The following is a 10423-nucleotide window of genomic DNA, read 5'->3' as shown; positions in this document are numbered from 1 at the left end:
ATGCTTCTAGTACCATGAAAATTTCCAAAAAAAGAAAAAAGAGGCAAAAAACATTTTAAGTAATTGAATGACTACTTTTCTGTAGTGGAAGAACCCAAGTTTTTGATACATAAAGGGGTTTCTAAGTGCTTGTTTTGTGGTTTTGGGAGGTTCAATTCTGTCTCTCAACATATAATCATCATACAATTCACCCATCATCAGAGTATAAACATTAATAGATGCTTCTTGATTTGCACAATATGGTTCTTAATTAGAGTTTAAACCCTAGGAGGACCACCCTTCTGCTCAAAAAGGCGACGGAGGAGGAAGACTTGAAGGAAGCTGCCGCCTATTAATACTGCCGATTCAAAAATGGCTTTGTGCACCGCTCTGCTACTCAATGCATCGTTCACTGTCATTTCATGCAATTGTTAAACTTCTTATAATTTCATTCAGTACATACACATTCTTCGTTGATCCTTGACATAAAAATTCAACAGAGTTTTATATTAGCTCTCAAGAACCTAACTCAATTATCCTCCCTTATTCGGCTTTGAAACTGGTTATAAAATATGGGCGGAGTTTTCATGAATATTCAATACATAAAATCTACCAAACACGGTGCTGTTCATATGTAATATATAGCAGATTTCAGTTTGAGTTTAAAATCAAGCTGAAATGAAGAGACAATAATCCAAAAGTTCTTTATCCTATTTTATGACCATGTGCTGATCATAACTTGTAAATAGTATAAATGTATTGATGATTTCTTGATGATAAGATTTTCAAGTTATTGTGAGATGCATATGTGTACCTATTGCTTGGCGTTCAGTTTGAGCCTCAAGCCAATGTTGTTCAAACTGAATGTTGTAAAGTGCTTCCTCTAATTTTGATATTTGTTGCAACATAGGATTGAAATGCTCTGCATTACATGTAGAGATAACATATTAGACTTTTCATAAGACTTCCCACCAGTGAAAGAATAACCTTTTTCAAGTGATCAAGTTTCATTAATTGAAACGCTAGACAGTTTAATTACTCAGTTGTACAGCCATTGAAAAAACTTTATTTAGTTAGATTCATGCAATGTGTGGACTTTTAGTTTAATCTGTATGTCAAATTTGTTTTGGAAACATAAATTTTAGATGACTTAGATATTGGGATTTATTAAAAGTTAGAGCCAGGTCTCATAATTCAAAAAGTACTATAGAGATATTTATAAATTAATTACTAACAAAATTCTCATATTAGTGTGAGATTTAGTCATATGCTTTTGTAAGGTATAAGTTACATCCTTACTGATCAGATTAATTTTCATTAGCAATACTATGCTATAAGTGAAATGACACCAGCATGGACAGCCAGTAATGAATCAAAACGGAAGATAAAGATTTTTTTCCCCATCAAAATTAAATTGAAAACTCAGAAGCCACAATAAATCCAAATATGAATATGAAAAAGTTAGACCTGAAATCTTTTTTTAAACTAATGAGAGGCAACGAATTAAATTATCTTACCGTCTTTTACAAGCTGATCATAGAGGGATAAGTGGCTGATATAGACATCAAAATCAATAGTTTCATGATAGGGAGACCTGTTGGTAAAACAGAAACGATGAAGGCCTTTACTAGTAGCCACAAACTCAAACTTTTCACTTGTCTTGTCCATGAGCTCGTAAACTTTTTCACCCGAAGGCCCCATAACCTAAGATCCATCAACAAAGGAATAATGCTTGTGAGTCAATGATTAAGTGTTCTTTGATTTGTTTTCTTTTCATTTTAACAAACAAGATTAAGTTTCCAAATCTATATTAGTACTACCTTTAGTTCTTAATATAAGAGCTAGTTGATTAATTTGAAAAGATTAAGAAAATAAATTAAGTTAATTACTTGTAATAAATAAAATTGTCTTTCCTAAAATATCCTTCCTAATTAAGTGTATTGGCTAGAACTACCATTATTAGAAGGATCACCTTAAAAAAAGCATAAATATGAGAAACAAGATGGATTGAGATTTTATATTTCGGACCAAAGTAAAAATCAAACGAAATTTATATTAAAGACTGGAGGTAGTAATTATTTGGTCAGAATATACTCCCTCCAGTCCAAAATTTAGGAGCTAAAATAACCACTAATTTATAAAGATTAAGAAAATCAATTAAATTAGTTATTTATAACAAATATATCACATTTAGTCATTTACATTGAAAACAATCCCCATTGATGAAACCCTTTTTAGAATGCGCAATCAATGGAATTGTTTAGAAAATAATTATAAATTTATAAGATAAAGTGGATTGATTTTTTATATTTGGAACCAAAGAAAACTCCTTAACCAACTTCTACATTTAAGACAATTGATAATATTATTTATTATGAATTCCAATTCTATAATCACTTGAAGTTCTTCCCGGTCTCACTTGATATCTTTTGATGACTAAAAGCTATTGATTATACTTCCTACTAACATATCTATAACCCCCCCCCCCGGGTTTTTAAACATGCTGAAACCACCTTCGGAGAATGATTTGACATATATAATCACATCAAAACAATTCATAAAGCAGAAAATTAACATAAACTATACAGAATCTGCAACAAATTGTTTTAAATTCTAAATAATGCCCATATAAAAAAGCTTGGTTACATTGTGCATAAGATGTCTTTGAGAGTATACAAGAGAGCGGGATATAGTAGTATAGTTACCACAATGTCAACACCTTCAACAGTATATTGCCAAGATGCATCAACCTTAATGACAACAAAAGAAACATGAACTGTGTCCCTCTCGTACTGCACATTATGAGAGAAACACTCTTCCCTGTTTATCACAAATCTGATTCCTTCCACTGCTTGCAGACTCAACATGAAGCTGCTTATTAACAACAATATTGGTCCCACACCAATGCCCAAATTCCGCAAACCCACCTTCATTTCTACATCAAAAACACAAGCCATACCTATCAAAACCTGATACTACTTATAAGAGTTAATTAGGAACTAGATTTGATCATAAATATGTCAGTTCACCCTGTCTTTCAAATTTATAATTCATTCTCTAAATATCCTACTGATTACACATATTAAAGTGGTTTTCATCAAAGGATAGTCACGTTTGCAAAGAGCACTTTAGGAAAATTAACTTGTATTTGTTTAAGATAACTAAATTAAATAATTTTCTTAATATATCCAAATTAATTAAGTAGCTCTTATCTTAAGAAGTAGATATAGTAATTAATATGCAATTTCATAAGAAATTATCGTTCATTTTGAAGAAACAAAATTATAGTTTCCCAGAAGAAAGAATTGTGGATATATATATATATATATGAGCGTGTACGTGCGTCTGCAAGCATGCAACAAAGACAAGGTATTTACCAAGAAGTTAAGGATAAACAATCCGCTTAGGGTACAAACTCATCAACATCAACACTACGAAAGCATGAAATTAAATTTGGGGCTTCAAATAATTTCATTTTTTATTTCAAAATTGATCTTTCTCGGCGAGTATGAACATGATATGCAATGCAAGAATCGAACAGAGAAAATGTTACCTTTTTTCGCTTTTCTCTGGAAACCTGTCTCAGCTCCCAAATCAATCTGGATTAAACAGGAAGAACTTAGCGAGTGCGATGTGAAGATTCACAATTTTCGATAACTGTTATCACATCTCATCTGTTTTAAAATAGTTCGCCAATGGTTTTTTATTATGAAAATTTTAGAAGTGATTTTTAAATTTTTCATTGTTAATTTTCTCTTTTTTAAAAAATATGACAACTTAATACTATAATTTGAATTAAAATGTATTTTCAATAATCATGTACTTCTATTTGCAAGGTAGGTCCAGCCGCTGAATAAATGAACAGCAAAACAAAATGCAGCAGCTGTTTGGATCTCCATTTAAGAGAAAAACGTGCCTAGGAATTTGCAAAACGCATGTTTGAAGCTCATTTGGAGTTTTTGAGTTGTTCATGTAGGGTGTATTTGGAATAGTAGTGGCAGAAGTAACTTTTCTTTAATCTGACTTTTACAGAAGTCAGATTAAGTACAAGTAGCTCCTTTGAGATTATTACATGAATTCGTTTCAGTGACAGAAGTGAGATGCACAAAATGTGGATCCAAACATCATTTTTCAACCTACCTGTTACTTCTCCGGTTTGGATGCACGTTTGGGCCTCCAAACGTGATCTCAAACACGCCTGTAGATTTTTTGTCTATCGAACTTTTTTTGAAAATTGGGTGCCGTAGAACACAGAAATTTACCGTGGTGAGCATTTAGATAGCTTATTTCCCATTAAAGAAAATTTAACGCTCATTCAAAATTTTTACGTACCATATTCACCCTTCTCTCTTTTCTTCGTCACTCTTCTCCGTTATGCTAGTTCTCCTAAGCATCTCCAAATTTTCCCTTCAGCATTGCCTCTTCTCCCTTTCTTTGATTGACTCGTTGGTCATTCCCTTTTATCCGGTTGAATAAGTGTTGTCTCCCCCTTTCTCTGGCTAATGTAGTGCACGTAGGGAGCAAATAGCAAGGTTGGCTTGAAATTATAGTGTTGTTCGATCTGGTCTGTTGTGTTATAACTTGCTTTGCTCTGATGCTTCGCTAGTTCTTCCTAGCTTGCCCTGCAATCTCAAAGAAAGGTAACCCAAGCTCACCTCGAAAATCACTTTTTTGTTTAAACTTAGAACAATGACTTATAAATTGTGTTTGTGACTCAATTCAAGAGCAAATTAAATTGTACAAAGCTTATGATCCAATTAGTTATATAATATTATTTAGTTAAAAAATTTCAATTTAAATGAATTCTAATCTAATCAAAGATCAAATTGTACAAAGTTTTGTATTTTTAAAATTTTCTTAATAGCAAATATTTTTATTTTATAATTTTAATTTTAATCATGTTCTAACATCGCATAAAAACATGTAATATAAAACAATATTACTATTCAATAAAATTTATTTCCTTGTCAAGTTGATTTTTTATAAACTCTTATTGAAATATAATACTAAATTAACATGAACTAAAAGTTATTTTTGATGCCATTAATCCAAACACATCGTCCAATGCTTCAAACCAGAGGCATATGGATCATCTGCCTCTACGCAGGCGAATCCGGCGACGGAAGGTTGGTCTCTCTAGTTGCTGTCATCTCTCTCTTCACGTTATCGCCGTTTTCCCCTCCTATATCTTGGTCTTCTCTCTATCTACGGTTTGTCTTCTCTGCTCTTTGTTCTTCAGTCTCGTCTTCGCTCTTCTGATATGTAATTCGAATGGTGTTCTAGCTCTATAATTTGCACTATGATTTGTTGCGCTTACCAGATAGAAGAGAAAATTGGTAAACAAGTCCGTCCGATGAGGCGTTGAGACTGAAATAGGGTGAGAGAAAATTTTCGCGCCAAAGCTCCCTGAAAACTGAAATTGTCATAGAATGCCCAAGGAAAATGCAGGTGAGTAGGTTTAGGAAATAGGAATGAATAGTGAGGATTAATTATCCAAGGATGTGGTGATGATGTGGCTTCAAACGTACGCCACATCAGCACGAAACAAGGGATCCAGATCCGATCCACTCTCTTTCCGGATCCGGATCATATCGGGCCTTCTCCCCCTGAGTCGCTTCTTGTGCCTTTTCTTCTACTGTCCCGCCATTCCTCTTCTGCAGACAGTGATTACCTCTCATGCCTACACTTCTTGCAGCTTAGCTTCTCTCTCTCTATCTCTCTACTGCTTGTGAGTTTTCACTGGGGATGTTTCAGAACTTTCCCTCTTTGCATCAAAATCCGGAAACCCGTTTCCCTATAGAGCTACTTTAAGCTCTCATACAAGCTACCTTTGTGGTTCGTCTAAGTTCAGCTTGTTGGCCGCCAGTTGCCTACGAGTCTTTGCGAGGGTCTTATTCAGCTATTCTAATTCAGTTTGGATTTTTTTGCACGTAGTTTTTGAATGAATGACGATCTCCGTTATCATTTCCGCACTTGAATTTCTTTAAGTGTACCCGTGATCCAATATTCCAATTTGATGAGTGATTATTGGATAAAAGTATGTAGTTGAAACTTGTCTTCATCTGATTCCCGTAAATAATCTGAAAAATCTTTGTATTTGTGTTGTTTTCAAACCATTTCTTTTACTCCTGTGAAACATGATACTTGTGGCTGACAATGATTAAATTCGAAATGTACATAGCATGCTGATATGTGTAAGGTGAGAATATTGGTGTGTGTGTGTGGAACTGTATATAGTTTTCCAACGAAGTTAATTAGCTTATGATAATATGAGAGGAGATTTCTTGTCCTATGGTGCTCAGGTTGATTTATCAATAATTAACTCGGAAAAGAGGTGGAATTGGTGCCTTTGCATACTCACACATTGTTCTTGTTATTTTCTTGCTTATTTCATCGATGTTTTCTGCTGAATTGAGTGTCTTATGCATTTCTTTCAAGCTTGTTTGGTGGCTATTGGATAACATTCCCTAATATTACTTCTTCTTTTCTTCTTCTCTGTCTTGTGGCATGAAGTTGCTTTAAAACTTGGTTGGCACTCGCATCAGTATGGATGTAGCACATTGCTATTTAGATGGCAATGCTGATGCTGTGGAGTTCTGTCCACACAACTCATACCACCATGTTTTAGCAGCCTCTACATATACACTGAAAGAAGGCGATCAACCAAGTCGATGTGGAAGCATTTCACTCTTTAATGTTGATGCTGAGTTAAGCTCCCTCGACTTGGTTTATTGTGTGGAGACTTCTGGGATATTTGACATAAAGTGGAATCCGCCAGGAGTGCATGCTAATTATTTTCTGGGGCAAGCGGATGCTGATGGGTACTTGAGAATTCAAAAGCTGGAGGGTTGCTGTAGTGATGCTAAAGGTATGCATTAAATCTTTATTTTGTTGTCATTTCCACCATGCTTTTTGTGCCTTTTCTGTTGGGGGGAAAACAAGAAATGTGAAATAAATTACTTTTCTTGATTGAAGAATACAATATTGTCGAGTTCATAACTTTTCAACTTATAAACCATTTTAGAAGTACAAAAATTTCAAGCTTGATATGCATGGGTACGGATAGTCTGCACAAGTAGTCTCAAAAGCTTCCTTGAGAAGTTTGATTCCTATTCTTGGCTTTTTCCAGGAATTTCAAATGCTTCTATTTTATTATTTGACCAATTCTATTGGGAACGTTTCACAATGGTATTAGAATATTTCATTGCCGCTTCTATCTATTGTTTGGCTTACAAGTCCACAGTTACCTGCTTTTGTTTCTCTAGCTGCACTTTTTTTTCAGGGTGGCAGGTTGTCTTGTTGAACAATTTTGGGAGGAATAGATAGTTTTGTGAAAATGTAATATAATATCACCAAATAACTTTCAGATAAATGATATCATTATGACAACTTGCTGTACATGTATACAACTATGCTCAATACCATGGCCCATGGGTTCTGTTGCTAACAAAATTAGCATAAATCACTAATCAGTCTAGCATAACTTTTCTAGCTTAACTAGTTAAATGATATCCTTTGTTAGTTAAAACTATTAGTGTAATCCTCTGCATTTTGTAGTCTCTTGTATGTGTGCGCACACATATATGTTAAGTTGCGGCATCTAAGATTGGTTGAAAACCTCGCAGTTTTGTTGACGTACTGAACTTCAATAGGATACTTGGCTGAGGCATTTTATTTTCTTGGTAATATTATTTTCTATTGGCTCTGTGGCAGGGGCTTCTCTAAAAGAAGTGACCAGTGAAAAAATCAGCAATTCAATGTGCCTGTACCTGGACTGGAACCCTTCAGCTACATTAATCACAGTGGGGCTTTCTGATGGCTCTGTATCTATTGTTTCCCTCTCAGAATCCGGGCTGGAAATACAAGAGAACTGGAAGGCTCATGATTTTGAACTATGGACAACCTCCTTCGACACTCACCAACCAAATCTGGTATACACTGGCTCCGATGACTGTAAGTTCAGCGGTTGGGATTTACGTGATAGCCCTTCTAGAATGGTGTTTCAGAACTCCAAAGTCCATAAGATGGGTGTCTGTTGCATTGCAAAGAGTCCCCATGACCCACATAGCTTATTAACCGGCAGCTATGATGAGTCCTTGAGGGTATGGGACCTAAGATCCATTTCAAGGCCAATTAATGAGACTTCACTTTGTTTAGGTGGAGGAGTTTGGAGGGTGAAGCATCACCCCTTCATCTCTGACCTGGTTTTGGCTGCCTGTATGCACAATGGGTTTGCAATTACTTCCATCAAAGGAGGGGAAGCTCAAGTTTTGGAAACTTACAAGAAGCATGATTCACTTGCATATGGAGCAGATTGGCAGAGAGGAGAAGCAAGCCACAGTGGCGGGAAGAAGAAACCTCTTGTGGCTACGTGCTCATTCTATGACAAACATGTCCGGTTATGGATGCCCAAAAGTGAGTTTGTGTTGTAAGTTAGTGCCTAAAGATAAGCCTAGTTTTCCATTAATGGAATACTTGCATCTTCATTGATATTAATTGTGCCAAATGTCCTTTTTTTGTTTTTCCTCATGGGGCATAATCTTTTTGTCCAGGTCAATGATGAAGCTGATTTTTTCCCTTTCAAACATGACTGAGTTATGTGAATGCCTCGTCTCCATTGTTTGCATATTTTAAGCTTTGTTTTTGTTTTTATAAATTGATCATTGTCTAATGGGTCCATTGTTCCAACTTCCCATGGATAGGCCATAGCAGGTTGTCGTCTTAGGCTCCTAGCAGTAAAATGAGTCTCTTGTATACCTACAGAGACTCCATGTATCCCTCTGATTCTATTTGTGATGTGGTCATCTAAGCAACTGAGCCTGCCATGTTAATTATTAAGGGGATCTCGTTTGAAAACTATAGTTGGTAAAAAAATGATCTCGTTTGGCTGGTAAGAGAAAAAGAAAGGGATCTCGTTTAATAAACAGAATTTTAACCCTCCCAAACTTTGATATGAGCACGGCAATTGGATAAGCGGTTTTCAAAAAGGAAAAAAAAGAAGTTGAATACTTGCCTAACACCATTGCGTTTTAGGCATTTTGGGAGAGCTTAAAATTCTATTGGGACCATTCATTAAAAAAACTTGGTTATCACAAAGTTGTTGTGGACCCTGCAGAAGCTTTGTAGCTGATCAATGATCGAGCGCAAGATCATCCTCTCAAGAGTCAGATCATACAAATTCACCACCTCCTGATGTATGATTGGATTATTACTTTTGATCTCATGTCAAGAGAAGTCAAATGCTAATTCTTTTGCTTGTTAAGGTCATCTGATGGATCTTGGAGCTGTCATCATAAATATTTCTGCTGCAAATTATAGAGCCACTCTCAATATTTCACTCGCACGCTTAGCTAGTTAGTCTCTACGCGATTTCTTGCGCCCTTTTATTCCAAAAAAAAAAAAAAAAACATTTGTTGAGATGAGAAGTGAAGAAAGTTAATATTTAGAGTGACTCAATGGCATTTTTTACCTTCATCTAGGCGTTGAACAGGCTAAAAGAAGAAATCATTTGATCCGAGTTTTATGCATTTTATTATATTTTGATTTGATATGTGATTTGATATGTACTACATAAGAGCTAGTTTGAATTTTATTTTGATCCTAAATATAAAATCCTGATTCACTTTGTTTCTCATATTTATCTATTTTTTCAAAATAATCCTTGTAATAATGGTAATTATAACTAATACACGTGATTAATAAAGATATTTTAAGAAAGACAACACCTTTTTATCATAAATAACTAACTTAACTAATGTCTTTAATCTACTTAAATTAGTCAATTAGCTCTTATATTAAAAACCGGGGGCAATATAATATACTAATATTTCAACATTTACGCACCCCAACTGTCCTTAAACTCAAGCAGCATATAAGCATAATCAATCTACAATAAAATACTCTTCCACCGAAACACTGTTCATAAGCCGTTTGCACTGTCTTGGGCTGCGTGCACGCCTGTTTTCCAAATCTTCCCTCCAACAAACACACTATTTCACAATGTCATGCATTTCATTCACATTTTCCCTCCTTGAACGATACAGATGCAGCTTCAACTTGAAATTCAAATAATGTTCCCTCCTTTTTCATGAGGCCACGGGCATAAATAGGTAGCTTATTCCCATTACCTCCACTTTTCCCATATTCTTGTCATCTCCTCTCTCAATCTTCGGTTGACAAAAATCATGTCCACATTGGTAGGAGATCCAGTTGCTTTGGTAGATTTGTATTATGGCAGATGTGAAGGATGTATTTTGGTGAAGGTTGAGAGGGTTATATTCAGGGAGAAGAAGGTTTGGAGACGTGGTTTTACAAGAAGTTTCAGGTTTTTGGTTTCTGTTGATCTGTTGGTCTTTGATGAACTGGTTCGTCATTTTGGCTTATGATACAAAATGTTTCTATTAGTCTATGGTTTGGTTTCATTACGGTTTACTTATTGGTGAAT

At 35.1% G+C, this 10423-nt stretch overlaps 2 protein-coding genes across 6 annotated transcripts; one reads left to right on the top strand and one right to left on the bottom strand.

Annotated features, from left to right (window-relative positions):
* Nucleotides 1–205: 205 nt before the first annotated feature.
* LOC114712511 (transmembrane emp24 domain-containing protein p24beta2-like) lies at nt 206–2936 on the bottom strand. Its single transcript, XM_028897057.1, has 4 exons — nt 2685–2936; nt 1497–1683; nt 794–901; nt 206–391 (listed from the first exon to the last, which is right to left on the bottom strand). Exons 1-4 carry the CDS (start codon nt 2934–2936, stop codon nt 258–260), a joined length of 681 nt encoding a protein of 226 aa, XP_028752890.1. The 3' UTR covers nt 206–257.
* Nucleotides 2937–5011: 2075 nt separating this feature from the next.
* LOC114712516 (diphthine methyltransferase) lies at nt 5012–9165 on the top strand. 5 transcript variants are annotated; one of them, XM_028897066.1, is made up of 4 exons: nt 5662–6016; nt 6493–6847; nt 7693–8394; nt 9095–9165. In XM_028897066.1, the coding sequence occupies exons 2-4, from the start codon at nt 6526–6528 to the stop codon at nt 9103–9105; spliced, it is 1035 nt and encodes a 344-aa protein (XP_028752899.1). In that variant the 5' UTR covers nt 5662–6016; nt 6493–6525; the 3' UTR covers nt 9106–9165. The 5 variants fall into 5 exon arrangements, with proteins under 5 accessions (XP_028752898.1, XP_028752899.1, XP_028752897.1 ...); XM_028897065.1 differs by lacking the exons at nt 5662–6016; nt 9095–9165 and adding an exon at nt 5012–5189 and having other exon boundaries at nt 7693–8679; XM_028897064.1 differs by lacking the exon at nt 9095–9165 and having other exon boundaries at nt 5662–5814; nt 7693–8679.
* Nucleotides 9166–10423: the final 1258 nt, after the last annotated feature.

This window comes from Neltuma alba, unplaced genomic scaffold (assembly GCF_004799145.2).
Source record: "Neltuma alba isolate B1F8T4 unplaced genomic scaffold, ASM479914v2 tig00011367_pilon, whole genome shotgun sequence".
In the NCBI taxonomy this organism is placed as follows: Eukaryota; Viridiplantae; Streptophyta; class Magnoliopsida; order Fabales; family Fabaceae; genus Neltuma; species Neltuma alba.
The sequence above is the reverse complement of the archived record's forward strand: the minus strand, read 5'-3'. Positions and strand labels throughout refer to the sequence as shown.